Genomic DNA, 20,144 nt, shown 5'->3' with positions numbered 1-20,144 from the left:
TATATTATTATGCCTTACCTATTCTAATTTTAACAAAAATAAAATAATTTTACATCATTGAAAGCATGAAAATTATGTTTTCAGAGTAATCACAAAATTCAAAATTGTTTTAAAAACCATGTAAAATATTCATTGAATCTAGTTAAGTGAATTTGAAAACAAAACAAAACTTTATCTTATGGTAGCCAATAGAAGTCGTAAATGGACTTTTCGACCAATGAAACATCATGATAGGCCAGCCACAACATAAGTCGTCATCAACCTAGAAGAGAAGTAAGCTATCCCAGAAACGAATCCGTTCACATCATTCGAAGGTGTCTGGTCCACCCCGCCTAAAACAATCACCTTTTATTTGGCTTACACACAAGTATAGGCTACGAAAAGTGGTCGTAGTAAGTTCGAGGATCTTACGTGACGGAGCGAACTCCTCCTCTGATAAGGAATGATTAGGACTCTAAGACATATAACTCCTTCTCTTGAGTTTTTTCTTGGAAAAAGGAAAAAAAAAAAGCATTTTTCATTTCCGTTGGTTGGTAATGCGAGACCCATCGTTTCGCATGGGGCCTCAGCCACCTGTTTTGGAGTTTTGGAAAGTCAATTTTTTTCTCCTCTTTTCTTTTTCATTTGTAGCCCAAACCCAAGTTTCCAATTAATTTACCAGAAAATGCTTTGTAATTCCCATTTCCCATGTCTTCTGTGATTGAATATTGACTAATCTGCCCTTGGTTAACATTGTAATTAACATGCAATTCCAGGGGCTTTTTGCGGGCCTCCCATCGTGTCTATAAAATGGTTTCTTTCCCCCTTTCCAAATGAGGAACCAACTGGGCTTTGCAATTGCCGCAAACAGCAATTTGTTGTTCTTCAACCCTTTTCCATCTGTAACTGTAAGTGTCATTTCCTTCGTTAGCAACTCAATTTTGATTTCCAAATTCCAACTCTTTCTTCTTCTACACTACACTTGCTTGCTCTTCGCCGTTTGGTGTTCGGTAATTCTAATTCTGTTTTCGGATGTGAAATTTCGAGTTCTTGGCCTCTGCTCCTTCTGGGGTTTATGAATTCCCTTTGAGGTTTTTTTTTTTTTTTTTTTTTTTTTTTTTTGGGTTCTCGCAGTCATAAATGGCTTCGGATCCGAAGGTTCATCTATTCGAAGAAGTGGCAAAGCACAACAAAACCAAAGATTGTTGGCTTGTAATTTCTGGGAAGGTCAGATCTCTCTTACTTGATTTTTCATAGCATTTTATTTAGCACAGAAGACTGGTTTCTGGTCTTATTGTCTGGGGTTTTTCATTGTGTGGTTGGCTGCAAAACCCTATGGCTAATGTTTTCGGCAAAGGAAAACGAACAGCTCTTGCTAACTCTGGATTCTCATCGAATATCCGCCCGAAAGAGTTTGATATTAGATGCCTTCACTTTGGGGGTTTCACTGTAGATTCTCAATTTCAATATCATCTTTCCTTTTCTTCATTGTTTGGAATCATATACGAGATTCTATGTGTACCAATCTTTTTTCCACACACACAAAAAAAGGGGATATCTCTTCTTTATCTGTTTTGTTTAGTTCTTCAATAATTAGAGAGGGGAAATTGGTCTTGGCTTTAAATATTTGGGTATTTCGGGAATTGTTTGTGTTGTATGATTGAATCGCGTGAAATGTTACTTATCTACAGTGTCTTAATTTTACTATTCCATATTCATCTCAAAATGGGAACTGGGAAGAAGGTAATACAGCAGTTACGATGTTTATGTATTGTATGAAGGCCACATTGTGTTTAAATACATAATCACGTCCCTCTTTGATCTTGTTGGTTGAAACTTGAAGTGTCCTAAACTTCTCTCTTCACCATGAGGTTTCAGACAAATGTTTTCCCCCCATTAAGAAACACAACTTCATTGAATTGCTTGTTATAAGTTGCTTACAAATGAATCCCAAGGGTTGAGCATGGTGATGAAAACTCATGTTCAACCTTACCTAGTGGGTCATGGGTTTAAATCCCTTTTGGAGGAACCTTTTAAAGACATCATATGAACTGCTCTTGCTAAGGTATTTTGAGCCCCAATGACCATGGATTGACTCAAGAGTAAAGAAAGCAACTTGTAAATATAAATGCCTGTTAAATCAAGTGCTAAATCAGGGGTGGTTAGGTACCTAGTTTAGGGTTTGGTGGCTGTTGTTCCCTAGGTTTAGTTCAGGGACTATGTATCTGGCTTTTAGAATGCACATGGCTACTGAGAAATGATGCTCTCAGCATTGGATGGCTTAGGAGGGGACCAGAGGCTCATTCAGAGTTAAGCTTTTTGTGTATCATTAGTAATTTATCTTGTGTATGTGCAAAAGTTAGAATATCTTGTCTCATCTCGTGTTTGATCTTGTGGCCATGGCCTCAGGTTTATGATGTAACTCCTTTCATGGAGGATCATCCCGGAGGCGATGAAGTATTATTGTCCGCAACTGGTAAGCTGTAAGCCGTAAGCCTCAGGGTTCCATTATAGGAAACACTTGCAAATGATATAACAGTTTCCGAACATTTGCAGGAAAAGATGCGACAAACGATTTCGAAGATGTTGGGCACAGCGATTCAGCAAGAGAAATGATGGACAAATATTACATAGGAGAAATTGATCCTTCGACAGTTCCTTTGAAGAGGATGTACATTCCAGCGCAGCAAACCCAGTACAACTCAGACAAGACACCCGAATTTGTGATTAAGATATTGCAGATTCTGGTTCCCATATTCATTTTGGGATTGGCATTTGCCGTTCGACACTACACCAAGAATGAATGAACGAACAGAATGATAAACCCTTTGGAGGGTAATAAACTGCTTATTCGCAGCAAAGCGAAAGCAATTATGTTTGTTTAGAAAGGACTTTTCTTTAGTTTTTACTCTCTTGGTTTGTGTTTTCATGTGGGTTTAGTCTTAGATCAGAGTCTGTCTGCATTATCAAATATTTATTTCTTCTTTTCTGACTGTGTAAACAGTATTCAACTTAATAATTAATAATTAGTTGGCTCATTTTGCCTGCCTTTTCTATACTGCATCTTGGAAGGTGTTCAGTTCATCAGAGAGCATCAACTGTCTCTGAGTTTTTTCAGAATTATGGAATTATCACAAATCTAAAGTTGAAATTTCTCCTCTTTTCAGTTTGATGCAGACGAATATTTGTACTAAACAAAGACGATTTTCATGCTGACCTTTTAACGTAAGAATTAGTGGGATTAAACCTAGTAAAAGATGCCACAGACTGGGAGCTGTAACTGTCCAAAATGATACATTTATGAATAGTGAATCAGTGAGACAAGCAGGTCAGAAGTTCATAACTTATACCACAAAGCAAAGCGTACGAAAACAGACGTTTATGAGAATCGTTTGATTCGGCTACTGTCCCATACGTTTGATTCGGCTACTGTCCCATAACTTGAGAGCTTTCACAGTAAGCTGCTCCTAAACAGCATTATAAATAAACTTTAAGGAGCTTTTCATTGTAAGCTACAACCACTCAACAGCATAACGAAATGGCCAAAGTTGCACCTTTTTAGGACCCCAACAGCCAAGAGTACAGCACCAAGAAGTTAGTGAGAACTGAACTGAAATTGGTATGGACCCTCCAGTTACTGGAAGGACGTCTCTATCTTGTCGTGTAAGGTTACCACCAAATTGTGCGCACCATCCAGAAGCTTCCACACATCAAGGTGTCCAGCCATGCTGTTACATTCCCTCAGAATTTCATCCATGCTACTATACTTCTCTATGATCAGTTTCCTTCTCTGCAATACCGAAGCAGCAATCGCATAAAGCAATAAATCATCTGTTGGCGGAGCTCGTTGCCTTATTCGGCTCCATGCAGACTTCCCTATTCCAGCCCTTATGGCTGCCTGATCTGCCCATATGACTTCCCAAAGACATAACGTCTGTTCAAAAGTCAATTCCCTTCTGAATAGCACCACAACCATCCGGTATACGAAAAAGCAATCCTCAGCCTGAAGTTTCTCCAGGTGCTTGTAAAGGTGCGAGTCCTTGCACCTAATAATCTTAGCGACTATGTTTAACTGCCTTCTAATTCCAACCTCATCGAGCCTAAAATTGTGGCGAGCCTTGCGCATAAAGCCAACAAAACACCAGAATGCCTCATGATCCTCAGCAATTACAGTAATGATAGGAGAGAGTAGATCGCTCATGCCTTGACAATAACCAATTTCAGGGTCATAAAGAGCATATGCTTCAAGAATTGCAACTAGTCTTGCAGCATGGAAGATCATACAAGGTTCTAGATGGTCATAATCAACTAAACCAACAGCCTCAGCAGACCGCCGGGCTCTGCCATCCGAAACCATTGCTTGAGATGTCAAGTATGGTACCCATTCTGAGTTAGAACGAAGTGCATCAAGTCGGATAATCCGCTGCCATGTTGCAAAGTCTTCACTATTATGGAGCTTTGATGAGACCTCAGTCCTAGGGGGAGAAGAATTTTCCTTAGGCGTCATATCAAGATAAGGTTCTTCCATTCCATCTGTGGGGGGAAAAGTCTGACTAACATCCAAGTCGTCTGAGGAGTCTGAGTCAGAGGAGTCCGAATTCAGTACCAAAGAACCATCAGCTGCGATCTGTCTTGAACTCCCCTCCCCTTCCAACAAAGAGCAGAAGGGTTCATCCAAAAATTCAACATTTGAGCACCTTTCTTCACTCGAAAGAGACTCTCTAGCACTAACCACATCTTCAGAACTAGGAGAATCTATGTCTCGCACAAGAAAGCCATCTTCCCCGACAATCATGTCCCCAAATTCATTCCATTTAGAGCTTTCATTCCTACGTTTTATCAATCGCCTGCACTGTTTACGGAGTTTTTCATATTCCTTTCTGCACCAAAAACATTATAATTGTAAAATAAAATCCTCATAGATGGATGTCACTGAAGAGAGAGAGACATCTTGCAACAACCTAAAGTAATGCATAAAGAATCCAGCATAAATACTAAATAAAAAATATTTAAAAAGATATACTAAGCACCTTTTTTGAGTCTTTATAATATCCCTTTCCTCTTTAGAACTCTTGAGGTCATAGCTGTTAAAAGTTATAGGGTCAGTCAAATAAAATCAATGCATGTAAAGTAGAAAATCTGCGTTTCTAGTATTTAGAGCACCACAGTAATACGGAGCTTTAAAGCAATATAGACGTAGATCAATTTAAGGCCTAAATAATGCATTGTTCAACAGAGTTCATAAAAATACCAATATAACTAAAGCAGTCACACAAATATCAATATAACTAAAGCAGCACATAAACCGCAATTTATCCCTGAAGAAGTGCTAAGCTGGTTGAGCAAATCACTTGGAATGATATCCCAGTTACATTTTGCTAAAGTTTTGGACCGATATTTACAAGGGCCTAACTTCCCCTCCTTCAATAATACATTGTCTTTCTCATTGACCATCTAATCACTACCCAGTAGTACCCAACACTCACCAAACAGCTGAATCGGGCAATTTAAATCAAATAATGTAATGAAATTAGATACTAAACGCAATGATAAGGGCTTTCTAATTCTTGTCAAATATTCCACATACCTCCAAGTTCAGGCGTGCAACAAATAATTAACAAGACATTTAGAAGCAAACTGTAAAGATACAACTTTCTCTTTCTTTGTGCATATGTTTGTGTTTGTGATGCAAGGAAAAGGTATTCCCTACAGTATGGGATCAGACACCTCAACTCCAATTATTAATTAATGACTCATCTAACATGTCATTCTACAAAAAACTTAGGAAACGAACAGGACAATGACACATCATTTAAAAATATTCATATATTTAAAATTTTTAATAATGATTTCAAACAATATATGTCATCAAGGCTCAAACTTCTAGACTTATGCCTTCTTTGAATCATAAGAGGCTCCTCTTATAGAAGAGATTAGCGCTTCCAATCACAGCACACAAATGTTCAGATTCTTTATGCCTCATACAATGGTCGGAAGAGTAGCCAAGTTTTACTACTCGTTTTCTATTCTTCTTCCTTTTTCAAAGTTCAATAAGAGGTGGGGCTTTGAACCTCTAACCTTTAAGGAGGTAAGTAGTAGTACCTTCACCAATTGAACTATGTTCAAGTCCGCTATTATTTGTGTGCTGCTATTATATCATGAGCTGTGGTAAGTTGGTGCATTATTACTTTCACAGCTAAGGTTTTGGAGGACACTGAAGTAAAAAAAAAATTAAAGAAAACCTAGTGATGTTTTAAAATAGGAATCAAATATTTTATTGATGGTATGATTTATGAAATATCTGAAAATAGTCCATCTAAGAAAAATTTGTGATGATAATAAAGTTTAGAATTACCTTTTAGAATCTTTATTTATTTAAGTGAGAATTGATAGACATTATTTCTTTTTATCCTTTCAAAAAAAAGATTGAAATGGTTTCTTTTTGGTACTTTCATATGATTGTGTTTATTAAGACCTTTTTTTTTGTACAATTGTGTATATTAATACTTGATTACACAATTTTATAATTTTTCGATATATATATTTTTTAATTGAGACTTACTTCTCATGCTGCCTCGAGGCTTATGCCTTTTCTAACTTTTAGCCTTTTAAAACATTGACCATGATTGATGGATCTCTCTTAAATTGAGTAAGATACTTGACCTTGCTTGATCAGGTCATCTAATTAAGATTCATTGACATTTACCAATGGAAATGGCTGGAGTTGTACAAGATACTTGACCAGTGTAAGATATATTCTAATTCCTAGAAACAAACTGATAAAATTTAATAATAAGTAAAAGAACAAATAATTTAACAATTTTGATTGTATTGAAGATACTGTCCATGAAATAAATAACTTTAGAACAGGCAATACATGCACGAGAGAGTAGAACAGCTCTACTTCAAACATATAGGCCATTTATAATGGAGGTAATAGACAAGACGCAAAGGTGAGTGGTACTTACACTCCAAGAAGGAAAGGCCAAACCTCTGCCCGAATACTTGGATCAACACCCTAAATCAAAAATTGCATTAATATTTTAATTCAACAACAGGAACTAAGGAATTGAGATAACATACTCGAGCTGAGAAGAGCAATAAACAGACAAACGTAATATTTTTCATAAGATAGTCGAACATAATGTTGACTTACTCCACTGCGAACTTTTTTTACGAACTTAATTCCACCATCCCGGAGTTTCCCATCTGGATTAAACACAGTTCTCCATTGTCGAGATGAAAGTGCATTTTTTCTTTTTCTGCGCGACCATGGTGATTTGAGACGACACCTGAAATCGAAAGAGATACCACTGAGAAGAAAATTCTAGGAACCTCTTGTTAGGTACAGAATTCAAGTTACAGAATGTATGACTTCATAACAAGAATCAACATTTCAATCCATTGCCGATTCAACTTAAGTGGTCAATGATCAATAATTGAAAATTCTGCCATTACATATTGAAATTGTCAGCTGTTATCAGGATATAAGAAAATACATGGAGCAACAATTACTGGAACAAATTAAAACGAACCAAAACAAGTAAAATAAACTTAAGTAGTCCCTCCCTAAATTCAAATTTCTGTGATCAAAGCAGCAAAACTCCACCCATCCAAGGCAGGAGAATGGAAGTTATCTGATCATTTTTGCACCGCAAAGCTCGAAAGATTCCCACCATGTTAATGTTAATTAATACAGCATTGCAACATAAATTTTAAGACAAATATTAGCCTCCTGAATTATGGGCTTGAGAAATTTGGCTTTACTTAATTTTGCATTGAAACGTTTAAATAAGAATGCGTGATGTTAATTACAAATCCCCCAGTTAGATGCATGATTTCAGGATCACAATAACTTACTGACTCCTAAGGCAGGGTTTCCAACACGAACACCCAGACCATGTTTACACGGAAAATTTGATCCTGTGCTTGCATATATCACTTTACTAAGACGTTCCATTCTGAACATTTCAAATGAAAAACCAAAATACTCGTATTCTTGTCAATGCGGAATCAAAAGAGGGGTGGAAAAGAAGAAGGAAAATACCCTTCAGTTTCTGGAATAAAAACGTAATCGACTTGATTCATACAAATGCAGTACAAACGTATCCAAATAATCAGCCAGATTTCTACCTGATGAAGACCCTCGAAAACAGTTTTGTAACAAGAAGCTATAATTAGCCAGAACCCAGCTCAAAACTAATGTTAAAAAAGCTGTACAGTACTCACAACCATTAAATTAAACAATCAAGGAACAGGTAGAAAAAGTTGAAAATAGAAGCAAGACAGGGAAGTATCAGTAAGAGACACCAAATAGACCAACAAAAGCAGGAGACAGACAGTTTAAGATGGAGATCTAAATGGTGAACTAAAAGCCGAACCCCAATAAATGGGTTGATAAAACAGTTACTCACCGATCAGAGGAAGAACATGAAGATGGGGAGGAGTTGCTGACAACAACTAAAACAGAACGCAAATGAACCCAGGAGGAGGAAGGAGAAGAAGAATTGGAGTTGGAATTGGAATTGGAGGAGGAGGAAGTTTGTGTCCTGCGGAGGGCTTTCATTGAGTATGGTAGATAGTGGAATGAGGGTATATTTGCAAAATCCTTTTTGTGGGTAACTAGGGTTTGGATTTGGGTGATGAAAGGCTGTCATGGGTTTAATGAAGTAGTAGATGAGTTGAAAGGGAGCAGAAGCAGGAAGAGGCCCAGCAAGGGTGCAACAGCGATGGGAGCAGGCGAAGGCATTCCCCGGAATCCAGAACCGCCGCGGGGAGCGACGGCGACGGCGTCGGAGATAAAGATGAACAAGAACAAGAACATGAACATGAAGAAAAGTAGAATCCCAACTTCCGTTCCCTTCTTCCCTTAGGGTTTGTTTACTCCCAACCAACAGAAAGCCAACTGCAACTCCAACTGCAACTGCAACTGCTTTGATTCCTTCGGCCTCTCTCTCTTTCTCTCTCCCTCCACTGACCTGCGATTGCGAGCAAGAGAGAGAGAGAGCAGAAGACTCTATGAAACTACCTGGGAATGGGAATGGGAATGGGAATGGGAGTGGGAATGGGACCCAAATTAATATATTTTTTTTCAAATCCAATAATAATATTAATTTTTTAAATTACAAATTTCCTGGATTGTGATGTGAGTTCTGAGTTCTGACTCGCTAAACGACGTAGTTTATAACATACAAGAAACAGTTTTTCCAATCTGCAGCAGTAATAATAATAGTGTTGAAGATTTAGATGGTTGGTTATTATGTTCATCGTTTCTTCCAGGAAAGTTTTAGAATTTTAATCCATAAAGTTAAAAAGAAGAGTTTTTTTTTTCTTTATAATTATTTTTGGTTTTTTACCCTTGACCAACTTTTAATTATTATGCTTTTGTAACTAATTTCCAAATATATAAAAAAATAATAAAAAAAGACATGATTAAAGTACATTTGAGCAGTTCCTTGAAAATCAAGCTTCTAAATGGATAATGATCTGAGAGATTTTAATGACATCTTAATCTTGATTCAAGAACACAACTTTTGAGTACGGGGTGGGGATCATCAAACTCATAACCTCTTGATTAGAGACATATATCAATTACCTCTGATTTATGCTCGTTTTGCCATAACATAACTTAAATACATCCCCAACATTAAGTCAAATGGCCTCCATAAGAAAAATTGAAGTAATAATAATAAGTATAATATAAGATTTAGAAAAGGGGAGAAGATTGAATGGAGAAATTTGCAATAACAGAGATTGGCTTTGGCTTGGCTTGTGGGAAGGGAATTGGAATCACAAATACATTTTCTTTTTAATTATTGAAAAAAGAAAAAAGAGTCAACAAAGTAAGGCGCTTTGATTTAAAAAGATGGAAAAGAAAGAATAGAAAAGAAAAAGGTGTCCCCTTTTTATGCAAAAAGTAAACTCATAGAAGAAGCCTATCATCAAACATGATTCTTGCCAATGCCTGTTCATTGAAACCATAAGATATCGGAATCAAATTTCAGTCTTTTTATTTAATTTATTTTAGTATCGTAAAAGTATTATCTTACATACAATAAAAACGTTGAACCAATCCAATCCAATCCAATGTTGCTTCGACGATGACAGATTTAAATTTAATGGCTTGTTAAGTTACATGATGAAAAGAAAAAGGAAAAAGAAACATGGAAAATGGGTTCAATTCCAAAGCACAAATGTTAGAAGATGAGATGTTTTTGTAGGGACATGTAGATGGAAGCTTTTGCAAAATTAATGGCCAAAAGAGATTTTGGAGAATAATTTAGGACCGAACTTGGCTGCTCTATATTCCACACAGATAGTGACAACACAACATACTTTGGCTTTCGCTCTGTCTTGTAAATCAAAGCCATCTTCCTTCCTAAAGCAAAAAAGCATCGATCAGACCACTGCCCACTGTCTTCTTCAATTATTATGTCAATTGTAGAATTCTTCCCTTTTCAAGTTTCCCACTACTCCAACAATACCATTTTTAGCACTAAATATTTGCGTTAACCAAAAGGAATGGGTCGGAAAACTCCCAACAAACTTCAAACTACATTTATTCACTCCAACCCAGATGTGAACATACAGATTCTCTTATTCAAATGCATACCATAAGCCTAACACACCATGGATGCTACGTCTGATTGACATATCTCGTTTACACTACAGCTTCGAAGCTGCATCCTTGTCCAAGAACCACGTCAAAACACCTTCAGGAGCGACCCTCTGAACAGGTAATGTTTCAGCATTTTGAGGATTTCCTCCTCCTAATGCTGTATACACAGCATCCACTTTGCTAGCACCGGGAACCACAAGTGCAATGTATTCTGATGAGTTGATAACCGGATAGGTGAAAGTGATTCTCTCTGGGGGCGGTTTTGGGGAATCCTTGATGAAGGCAACCCATTTCTGATTCTCGTTGAGAAGGGGATGACCTGGGAATAAAGAAGCCACATGACCATCTGGGCCCATACCAAGAAGCATAAGATCAAATTTTGGGAACCCGCTTGCTGCAGAGACATCAACCACTTTGGTAGTCACCAAATGCTTCAGACAGGTTTCATAATCTTCAGCTGCACCCTCAGCTGATAATGCATCATTAATAGCATAAACGTGACCAGGAAGAATTGGCACCTACAAAAAAATGACGCATGAATGAATAATTCAAAAGTGGGCATCTTAGCAAGAATTGATTACCCTAGGTAGGTTGTGTTTTTAAATAACTATGGGCGTCAAAGTCCACTTCTGCACGTTGACTAATCCAGAAGACAATCACCATAATATTTGACATTGAACTTCTTACTAGTAAGATTTTTAATATCTTAGAAAAGTAGTCACCATGATTAGTACCTAAGATTAAAAAGACTTGGAATAACAGATTGTCTATTAGACCATTGAGATAACCCTCATAGTAACCTATGTTTAATTGTGCAGAAATGGAAAAATAACCTTCCACTGAATTATGATAGAATTAGACTGCAATACACAGTCGTGTGATATGATATAAATATGAGGCTGTCAACCAGCACTGTACAGCTAAAATAACTTGCATAACCTAAGAAAATGGTTTGGGAAACAAATAATTTGAAGTAGAGAATTCGTTCGAACCTTCTTCCCAGCATAAACTAATTCAGATTAGTAATCCGTAATTAACGCTCCATATGAGTGGTTTTCTGTTTTAAAAAATTAAGCTTATAGACATGAAAGGAATGCTATTACTATTAGGATAGAATTAGGAATATTATTAAGGTATTAAGGGTATATTAGTAATTGGTTAGGGAAGTTGGTACGGGGATCTGTTACAAATACAGTGAGTGAGAAAGGATTGAGGCAGACAATTATTTAGTATGATATAGGCTTGAGTAAGAATACTCAAGAGAGGGAAAGGTCCAAGAACATTGAATTACTGGGTAGTTATTGTAGTTCTTCTATCTTTTCAATATATTCTAGTTGTTTGTGTTAGTGATTTGGGTTCTATCAAAAACACTGCTTCTAACTATGTATCTCTTTGGTCTGTAATCTACCGTTCAAAAAAAATTTTAAAATTGAAGTCAAATTTTGAAACTAAAAGAATTATTTTTTATAAAATTATTTTTGTTTTTAAAATTTAACTAAGATTTCAAATTTGTATGTAAGGATGGTGAAAGCACATCAAAGAAATTGTGAGTTAAAAACATAAAACTAAAAACAAAATAGTTTGATCAAACATGGCCCAGATTTTTTCAGAGGTAATCATAATACATCCATGTGCTCCCTCCAACTCTATACAAACTCCCCCATTCCAAATTCCTATATAAGTAGTTCCACAACTATATAGGAGCTGTTTTCAAAATTAACCACCATTCACAAGCCTATGATGTTGAGTGAGAGAAGAAAGCCAATTGTTCTAACAATAGCCCATGCATTAGAACAAACTAACAGAAAATAAGCATAAAAGCCGTTCTCTAGAACAGTTCTCGCACAATCTCATAATTTTATATGAAAGGCATAAATGAACTGTCAAAAACATGAATTAAATGCCATGCGACCATTTCACAAAGACTATAGAATAAGTATAACCTTAGAGAGAAAACCATCATAAGCGAGCTTGTAGTTGCTGTCAGCGTGATCCTTGGGAACAACTCTCTCATCAACCCAAAACACATGCCATTTGGACCAGTCTATTGAATCAACATATGGTGGCTCCACCAATTTTCTGAAATTTGAAGTATCAACCATTTCACATTATCAAAGCATCAACCCTGAAACCCAAGTAACTGGTTTTCCCATACATGCATGTTTCTAGGCTATCAGAAAACAAAAGAAGCCACATATTTTAATCCCATTTCTACAACAACGAGTGCACTCTTAAGTTGCCTTCCTATGTCATACCCAATTCTTTAATGACCTAAAAGACAGTCCTGAAATTGAAGCTGAAGTTGCTACGCCCATATTTCACAATCCAAGTCTAGTCATCAAGAAATTGCATGAAGAGTAGAAAAGCAAGTAGAATTAGAAAAGGCGGGTAAAGGAAAAGCAAACCTGAGGCATTTGATAAGAGATCCACCAGACAGAACCACAGTGAAAGCACCCCTCTTCTTAGCAAACTGATCCGACAAAGCAGCGGTGTATTCGGCTACAGAAACTGCTAGATCTTCCCCTGAATCGAAGACCCTCTTCTCCGATGCCATATCAGTAGCCGACGCAATAGCTCTTATACCGAGCCGCTTCTTGGGCTGTAACTCGGAAACCCCAGAAAAAATCTGAGTGAAGGCGAGGGAGAAATCGCGGGGCTTCGATGAAACCGGCAGAGAGTGAAGCGGGAAAGAAATCTTAGGAGGGGTTCGCAGAGTGGAGGAGAGTGTACGAAGGGTGGCTGGAAGTGAGAGAGAAGAGGAAGCCATAATATAGCAGAGAGCAGAACAAGTGAGGAAATGGGCTTTTTGACTTTTCAGTCACAGCCGGGCGGGCCGCTATGGGTGTAAAGAACTGACCCGGAAACCCGCATAGACTCGGTTCGGGCGGAGTTTAACCCGAAAACCTGAGAAGAAAAAAAAAAGGCGAATTCAAATTTAATATAAATAAATAGCAGGCAAAAATTTAGAGGAGATTGAGCTAGACGACACCACACCTCGTCAGTGAGACATGCCTATTTCTTGAAAAACTGTTATTATAATTTTTTGCCTGTGATTGTCCTTCTCTCTTAACTATTTCTTCGTTATTTTTTTACTTTTTGTTTTATATTGAGTTAATTTTTTAGTTCTCTAAATTTTTTTCTTTCAAATTTTTTTAGTTATTTTTGTTAGGTGAATTCCATTTTTATTTATTAATTAATTATTTCTTTCTTTTTTTTTTCCTATTGAGTTCAATTATTTTTAATTCAAATCTCTCGTATTTTTTCAAGTAATAACATAATTTTTGTGCGGTTAATTTAATTTCATTTCTATTTGTTCATTTTAATTTTTTTTCTTTGGTCTTAAAATAAAATTTTAATTTTTTTTCCAATTCGAAATACTCATTTTTCGCTTATCTCTCACATTTTCTTAATTATTTTTTTCTCATATCTCCGCCTCTACCTTCACCCATATCTCTACTCCCTACCTTGAATTGGAAAAAAATTGAAAGAGAAAAAATAAGATATAGACATAAGTAGATGTAGATGTATAAATACACGTATAGATACAGGTAGCGGTACAGATAAATGTAAATATAAAGATATAATTGAAAAAAAATAATCAAATTTAAAAAAATTGAAAGAGAAAAATAAAGAATCAATTAAAAAACTGGAAAGTTATAAACTATCACTATTACTACCGTTATTACGCTATCCTTACTATTATATTACTATCGTTACTGCTATTACGTTATTACTACCATTATTGTTATCACTGCTGCTAACGAATTTGAAATTGTTGAGATTAAATTAGAAATTATGTTGTTAATATAAACTCTAACTATTATTATCGTTATTATTATTCTCTATTATTATTAACGTTATCATTATAACTAAAAGAGATGATCGAACTATTGCTATCGTTATCATTGTTAGGCTATCCTTGTTATTATATTACTATCCTTACCGCTATTACGCTATCGTTACCATTGCTCATGGTTGATTGTTCTATGACTGGAATGCTCCACCACATAGCCCAATCAAATCTGTTCAACTTTTTTTCTTCAACTCCTTTCTTGTGGCAGCAATGGCTTCCTCAACATTCAGATTCAGTCCGTCCTTGTGCTTCGCCGCTGTAAACAACACTTCTCTTTCTTCTTCTCCTGCGGCTTTCAAGCCACTGAAGCTTCCTCTGGTTTGGCCATGGCAGAAGGTTTTCTCTCAATGTCCCCTTTCTATTTTATTCAAATTGAATGAAAACACAATACCCACCCTGCCTTCAATTACAGGTGAAGATGGGTCCTCTGAGTGTATCCCCTATGGGAATTGGAACGTGGGCGTGGGGGAACCAGATCTTATGGGGCTACCAGGAAGCCATGGACGCCGAGCTTCAGCAAATCTTCAATCTCGCAATCGACAATGGAATCAACCTCTTCGACACCGCGGATTCCTACGGTACTGGAAGATTGAACGGCCAAAGCGAAAAGCTACTTGGAAAATTTATCCGAGAATCTCAAGGTCCGCTTTGCTCTCTAATTCATACCAATTTTTCTTCCTCTCTTCGTGGCCTGTTGAAATTGAACATTCTCAAGGAACAAGATGTCGCTAATGCCTTCTTCTCCAGGGAAAAATGACATCGTGATAGCCACCAAGTTTGCAGCGTATCCATGGCGCCTAACACCTGCCCAATTCGTCAAAGCTTGCAAGTACGGTTTGCATCTAATTCCAATCAAATTTCTCTCTTCTCTTATATACATATCAATTTATCAATATATTCTCCTTAATTAGTTTGTGGAGTTACTACAACAATACATTTAGATGACAATTAGCTTTATTTAGGGCGTCTTTGGATCGAATGCAGATTGAGCAAATTGGTATAGGACAATTACATTGGTCAACAGCAAACTATGCTCCTTTTCAGGAGATGGCTCTTTGGGATGGACTAGTGGCAATGTATGATAAGGTTACCATAATTTTTGCTCAAATGCTTCAACTTTCTCATATTTACTTCTCTTTATTAAGCTTGCATTCGGATTCCCATGAAATATATGTTTGCTCTTGAGGCTATACAATACTCACAAATTTGGTGAATTATAGGGCTTAGTTCAAGCAGTTGGAGTGAGCAACTACGGACCAAAGCAACTTGTAAAGATATATGACTACCTAAAAGACCGAGGAGTCCCCTTATGCTCTGCTCAGGTATTTAGCAAGAACATGTCTCCTCTTGTGCTCTACTCAGGTCTTTAGTAAGAACATGGTTGGCTTAGAACTCGAGGACGGAGTTGTATTGTACAACCTATAGAACAGATCTTGTTCAACTAAGATCATAGTACGAAAGAACGTGTTTATCAACCTCCATGCACTGGTATAATGTTTTAAATCTAAACAAGGATATGAATTTAGACCAAGGTAGATGTAGTAATCTATATTATTTTTATTTTTATTATTTTATATCTCAATGAGTATTTGGGCAAGCCCACGTAGCTGAGACAATCATAGAATCCTACAACATTAAGTTGGGAAGAAATTTGTAGGATTTTAATATTCTAAATAGGTGGTCACCATGAATTTGAATTCGTTCCTTCTTACCATTGCTCTAGTGATAAGTAGGCCAACCTAAGATAGTTTTACGAGTTTTCAAATGTTGTAAGATGAATTATTGATTCATTTGTGTTATGGGTTTGATGGACATAGTTGTCCATGATTCCGTAACATAAAATGGAGTAGATGTCTAATTCACACTACAAAATTTATTGTATGAGAATGATGATGGTTAAATGACTGGTTGGGATGGCGGTTGGCTTTCGTCCCTACTAAATGGTCCATTTTAGGTGCAATTTTCTTTACTAAGCATAGGAGATGAGCAGTTGGAGATGAAGAAGATTTGTGATTCTTTGGGCATTCGCTTAATTGCTTACAGTCCTTTAGGACTTGGAATGCTTACAGGAAAATACTCACCTTCCAAGCTTCCATCTGGACCTCGGTAACTTCTAAACAAGAATCTGATGACATTAGTTCTTTCTGAATCTCATGCTATTCTATTTCATGTTGCCATTTTCAGGGGTTTGCTGTTCAGGCAGATTCTCCCAGGCTTAGAACCTTTACTGACTACACTTACAGACATTGCAGAGAGAAGGCGCAAAACGATCCCACAAGTAATTAAATTACCTCTCTTCAATGGCATTATTCACGAGGGATGATCTGTGATTTGCATCCTTCGGACACTCTGGTTCCGATGCTGAATGCTTCACTTTCAACTTCTTTCCTCACTTTTCATGTTTTTCAAAATTATTGGCTGTCTACCCTTGAAATCCTTATCGCCAAGATTTTACTTAGAAAATGGGTATTGGGGGGCAAAACTGGAACTTACGACCTTGACCTTGTACATCACACAATAATCGGTTTTACATGATTCGAGTTGGTGACAGGTTGCTATAAACTGGTGCATTTCCAAGGGAACGATTCCCATACCTGGAGCTAAGACATTGAAGCAATCTCAAGAAAATTTGGGTGCTCTTGGCTGGCGCCTTACCCAGGAGGAACTGAACCTGTTGGAAGATGGAGCTCGAGAGTCCCCACAGAGGATGATACAGAATATTTTCCAGACTAGGTGATTGTTTAAGTTACTTCGTTCTCTCTTACATTTATAAACATGAATTCTTTCAATTTTGACCCTTCATTGAAAATCAGGTAAACTTGGCTGGCTGCACAAAGGGAGAAACGCCCAGGCCCAGGGAGAAGGTGGTGAGGTGAATGTAGCTAACAAGGGCGGGCTGTAGAATTAAAATGATGTGAGAAATTATGAGAGAATAATGAACACTCATTTCATCACTAAAATAGATTCAAATAGAGTCAAAACCATTGTAAAGCAACCAAAAATTGTGATAAGCGGAACCAAACTTAAATCTTTCAAAGTCAAACTACAAAAATTGAGTCCTTAAACCGATGAGCACATAATCCTAATGAACCATAAGAGGCCAGCGAGCGAATTGAGTGACATATCAGGTTCCATAACGTTCCCTTCTCTGGATCAGCAGTCTACTTGATCTTCTTCTTTGGCCTCAGCTGCAATTTTAACGAGTTGCATTCAGTCCAACAGTGAACCCAAATAAATCAAAACATTTGCTGGCACATTATGCACACGATTTTACCAAAGAATGAAAACAATCGACTAATTAATATAATACCCTTTACCTGATTACTGTGTCCACATTTCTTTTTCCGGCAGTTGACAGCACGGGGATGTAGGCGTGCATAACATCTGTGACCCGAAAAAGAAGAAAAAACTTTAAACACATTCCATGTTCTAGAAGAAAAGTTTTTACAAGCCATGTCACGCCCATAAAATAGTGTGTTAGCGATGAAAAGCAATGTAAAATAAACAAAATTTCACCAAATTATGATACGTCTAATCGAGAGTGTTCATTGATTCGGCTTGGTCAAGTTTCTTGTCCAAATCTAAAACTGAATTAGTTAACATTATTTTTCACGAACCGAGCTATTAAACTGATTTTGAACTGAATATCGTATTGGTTATAGCTTTTTAGGTTCAATATTTTCTAATTGTGTGATAAAATCACATGGCTTGGATTGATTTCTTAGTTTCCTCAAAAGGCAAACTAAAAACTGAAACAAACCAATGATTCTTGTAATTGTTCAAACCAAACCACATAAAGAAAAAGTATAAAACTGAATAACAGTCAGTTCGGAATCTTTGGATCAACATGGTTCAGTTAGTCAGTTGTTTCAGTTATTTCAGTTCATCTACCAGCCCTACCAAAAACAACAAATAACTTACTTGCGACAGATCATCTTGTCCTGGTTATATTTCCTGGCCAATGCCATCAAAGAAGGCTCAATAATCCCACCACGAAGCCTCAGAACCAGATGTAGTGTTGATTCTGAACATCCAACCAAAAAATCATAAATTTAATTTAATAATGAGAAAGCAAATGAAACTATTGTTCATGCACGGAGTAGTTATATGGATTCGTAGTTCCTAAACCACATGTTTCCAGGAAATCCCCCTTAACACTACATCTCTTTGATTACACAGAAAGTAGTCTCTAAAAGCAATTATACTTCGAAAGAAATTTCTAAGCAAACATCAAATAACTATAATGATAAATCAAATGTACCTACAAATATTATTTCGTAGGTTTAAGAAACTACGGCAATATATCCAGTCTTAAAGAATGCCATTCTTTTCGTAATAAGAAATAAAAAATAATATCATGCACTAATTCAACCCGCTGCTCATAGTTTTCTGATGAATACAAAAACATTGCAACTAGAAACAACCATTGACTCATCGACTACAATGTTCCATAGTTCCTTTCAATCTAAGACGCCCCACCCCAAGTAAGGAGTAATTAGCCAAGTTCAATCACTAATTAGTTTGAAACCAAACCAAACCAAACAACACGACCATGCCTCATTGATGAATTCAGAAACATCACAACAAGAAACAAGCATCGACTCATTGATTTTACTGTTTCAGAGTTCCTTTCAATCTACGACGCCCCACCCCCAAGTAAGGAGTAATTAGCCAGTTCGATCACTAATTAGTTTGAAACCAAACAAATCACTACCACCATGCTTTGAACTTATGACATGCGAGAATATTTAGGTCCCTATCAAGCCAACAAGCTACAAACCAGTTCGTAGCCAGGTTCAACCGCTAATTAAAACAATCAGTACAGAATGTCTAGTTAACGTTTCTAAATTTGTAGACTAACTCATAAAAGATCGTTGCTACGACTCGTATGCCAGTGACATCCAAAAATTAAGGGAATCGGAAAACAAATGAAGCCACCATCGGATGGATCTATAACAGCAATTAAGCTAAAGTTTCCTCGCCTATTTCACATCGTACGTCAAATTTAAACTAAAAGCTACCTTTCTGAATGTTGTAGTCGGCGAGAGTGCGGCCATCCTCGAGCTGCTTTCCGGCAAAGATCAGCCTCTGCTGGTCGGGGGGAATACCTGGAGAGTTTACAACATAAATCGAAAAAACAAACGGCATCAATATCTGAAACGATACTTGGCTAGAGAATGAAAAATCCTAAAGCAAATGAATAACATAAACATACCCTCCTTATCCTGGATCTTGGCCTTCACATTGTCAATGGTGTCGCTGGACTCAACTTCCAGCGTAATGGTCTTCCCCGTTAGGGTTTTCACGAAGATCTGCATTTTCTTGGCTCTCTCTTTTCCTCGGCGTATCGGCGATGGGGGGTTCTTCGTTCCAACTTGTATATATATATAGATAACCTAGATTTTGTAAAGTTTTAAAAAGTCTAATATTCAAAATAATTACAAAATTAAGGTTACACTATACCAAATATATATGGTTTTTTTTTTTTATGAATAGCCCTTTTTATAAATACTAACAAGAAAATTGGGATTTATGATCCACTATTGAAAAACCTTAACTTGTGATCCCTTTTATTGTGACTCTTTTTCATTTTTGTCTTTATAAAATTATCAAAATATCCCTATTTTGAATCTGATAAGAAAAAAATTAACGTTTTAATCTAAGAATCAATTACCAATTGAGAACCAACCACCG

General features: G+C 36.8%; 5 protein-coding genes across 7 annotated transcripts; 2 read left to right on the top strand and 3 right to left on the bottom strand.

The window, feature by feature from the left end:
• The first annotated feature begins 730 nt into the window (after positions 1-730).
• LOC111009154 (cytochrome b5) lies at positions 731-3,017 on the top strand. 2 transcript variants are annotated; one of them, XM_088125438.1, is made up of 4 exons: positions 731-887; positions 1,114-1,206; positions 2,389-2,455; positions 2,536-3,017. In XM_088125438.1, exons 2-4 carry the CDS (start codon positions 1,120-1,122, stop codon positions 2,784-2,786), a joined length of 405 nt encoding a protein of 134 aa, XP_087981564.1. In that variant the 5' UTR covers positions 731-887; positions 1,114-1,119; the 3' UTR covers positions 2,787-3,017. The 2 variants fall into 2 exon arrangements, with proteins under 2 accessions (XP_087981564.1, XP_087981565.1); XM_088125439.1 differs by lacking the exon at positions 731-887 and adding an exon at positions 893-989.
• A 230-nt stretch (positions 3,018-3,247) lies between these two features.
• LOC111009153 (rab GTPase-activating protein 22) lies at positions 3,248-9,033 on the bottom strand. Its single transcript, XM_022282114.2, has 5 exons — positions 8,394-9,033; positions 7,136-7,271; positions 6,948-6,997; positions 5,010-5,063; positions 3,248-4,859 (listed from the first exon to the last, which is right to left on the bottom strand). Exons 1-5 carry the CDS (start codon positions 8,543-8,545, stop codon positions 3,614-3,616), a joined length of 1,638 nt encoding a protein of 545 aa, XP_022137806.1. The 5' UTR covers positions 8,546-9,033; the 3' UTR covers positions 3,248-3,613.
• A 1,098-nt stretch (positions 9,034-10,131) lies between these two features.
• On the bottom strand, positions 10,132-13,389 carry LOC111009257 (putative 6-phosphogluconolactonase 4, chloroplastic). The gene is made up of 3 exons (XM_022282291.2): positions 13,003-13,389; positions 12,541-12,676; positions 10,132-11,115 (listed from the first exon to the last, which is right to left on the bottom strand). The coding sequence occupies exons 1-3, from the start codon at positions 13,362-13,364 to the stop codon at positions 10,645-10,647; spliced, it is 969 nt and encodes a 322-aa protein (XP_022137983.1). The 5' UTR covers positions 13,365-13,389; the 3' UTR covers positions 10,132-10,644.
• A 1,161-nt stretch (positions 13,390-14,550) lies between these two features.
• On the top strand, positions 14,551-17,515 carry PLR1 (NAD(P)-linked oxidoreductase superfamily protein). Of its 2 annotated transcripts, XM_022282484.2 has the most exons (9): positions 14,551-14,786; positions 14,863-15,091; positions 15,198-15,279; positions 15,413-15,536; positions 15,671-15,772; positions 16,405-16,556; positions 16,635-16,728; positions 17,002-17,183; positions 17,264-17,515. In XM_022282484.2, the coding sequence occupies exons 1-9, from the start codon at positions 14,661-14,663 to the stop codon at positions 17,265-17,267; spliced, it is 1,095 nt and encodes a 364-aa protein (XP_022138176.1). In that variant the 5' UTR covers positions 14,551-14,660; the 3' UTR covers positions 17,268-17,515. The 2 variants fall into 2 exon arrangements, with proteins under 2 accessions (XP_022138176.1, XP_022138177.1); XM_022282485.2 differs by lacking the exon at positions 17,264-17,515 and having other exon boundaries at positions 17,002-17,187.
• LOC111009413 (ubiquitin-ribosomal protein eL40 fusion protein) lies at positions 17,373-19,822 on the bottom strand. Its single transcript, XM_022282487.2, has 5 exons — positions 19,666-19,822; positions 19,472-19,558; positions 18,372-18,474; positions 17,768-17,834; positions 17,373-17,638 (listed from the first exon to the last, which is right to left on the bottom strand). Exons 1-5 carry the CDS (start codon positions 19,766-19,768, stop codon positions 17,612-17,614), a joined length of 387 nt encoding a protein of 128 aa, XP_022138179.1. The 5' UTR covers positions 19,769-19,822; the 3' UTR covers positions 17,373-17,611.
• Positions 19,823-20,144: the final 322 nt, after the last annotated feature.

This window comes from Momordica charantia, assembly GCF_013281855.1.
Source record: "Momordica charantia cultivar OHB3-1 chromosome 6 unlocalized genomic scaffold, Mcharantia_2.0 BLBB01000006.1, whole genome shotgun sequence".
NCBI lineage: Eukaryota > Viridiplantae > Streptophyta > Magnoliopsida > Cucurbitales > Cucurbitaceae > Momordica > Momordica charantia.
This window is presented reverse-complemented; position numbering and strand designations above follow the sequence as displayed.

Bases quoted from the DNA above. Each gene is read 5' to 3' on its own strand.
- LOC111009154 (XM_088125438.1), top strand. From the start codon at position 1,120: ATGGCTTCGGATCCGAAGGTTCATCTATTCGAAGAAGTGGCAAAGCAC. The intron at 1,207-2,388 runs GTCAGATCTCTC...CCATGGCCTCAG, and splicing joins GGCTTGTAATTTCTGGGAAG to GTTTATGATGTAACTCCTTT. The intron at 2,456-2,535 runs GTAAGCTGTAAG...GAACATTTGCAG, and splicing joins AGTATTATTGTCCGCAACTG to GAAAAGATGCGACAAACGAT.
- LOC111009153 (XM_022282114.2), bottom strand. From the start codon at position 8,545: ATGAAAGCCCTCCGCAGGACACAAACTTCCTCCTCCTCCAATTCCAAT. The intron at 7,272-8,393 runs GTGAGTAACTGT...TTTCGATTTCAG, and splicing joins TCATGTTCTTCCTCTGATCG to GTGTCGTCTCAAATCACCAT. The intron at 5,064-6,947 runs GTAAGTACCACT...AACTTTTAACAG, and splicing joins TGGCCTTTCCTTCTTGGAGT to CTATGACCTCAAGAGTTCTA.
- LOC111009257 (XM_022282291.2), bottom strand. From the start codon at position 13,364: ATGGCTTCCTCTTCTCTCTCACTTCCAGCCACCCTTCGTACACTCTCC. The intron at 12,677-13,002 runs GTTTGCTTTTCC...TTCAAATTTCAG, and splicing joins TCTCTTATCAAATGCCTCAG to AAAATTGGTGGAGCCACCAT. The intron at 11,116-12,540 runs GTTATACTTATT...ATTTTTTTGTAG, and splicing joins ATGATGGTTTTCTCTCTAAG to GTGCCAATTCTTCCTGGTCA.
- PLR1 (XM_022282484.2), top strand. From the start codon at position 14,661: ATGGCTTCCTCAACATTCAGATTCAGTCCGTCCTTGTGCTTCGCCGCT. The intron at 15,092-15,197 runs GTCCGCTTTGCT...CTTCTTCTCCAG, and splicing joins ATTTATCCGAGAATCTCAAG to GGAAAAATGACATCGTGATA. The intron at 16,729-17,001 runs GTAATTAAATTA...AGTTGGTGACAG, and splicing joins GGCGCAAAACGATCCCACAA to GTTGCTATAAACTGGTGCAT.
- LOC111009413 (XM_022282487.2), bottom strand. From the start codon at position 19,768: ATGCAGATCTTCGTGAAAACCCTAACGGGGAAGACCATTACGCTGGAA. The intron at 19,559-19,665 runs GTATGTTTATGT...TAAACTCTCCAG, and splicing joins CAAGATCCAGGATAAGGAGG to GTATTCCCCCCGACCAGCAG. The intron at 17,639-17,767 runs GTAAAGGGTATT...TTAAAATTGCAG, and splicing joins AATGTGGACACAGTAATCAG to CTGAGGCCAAAGAAGAAGAT.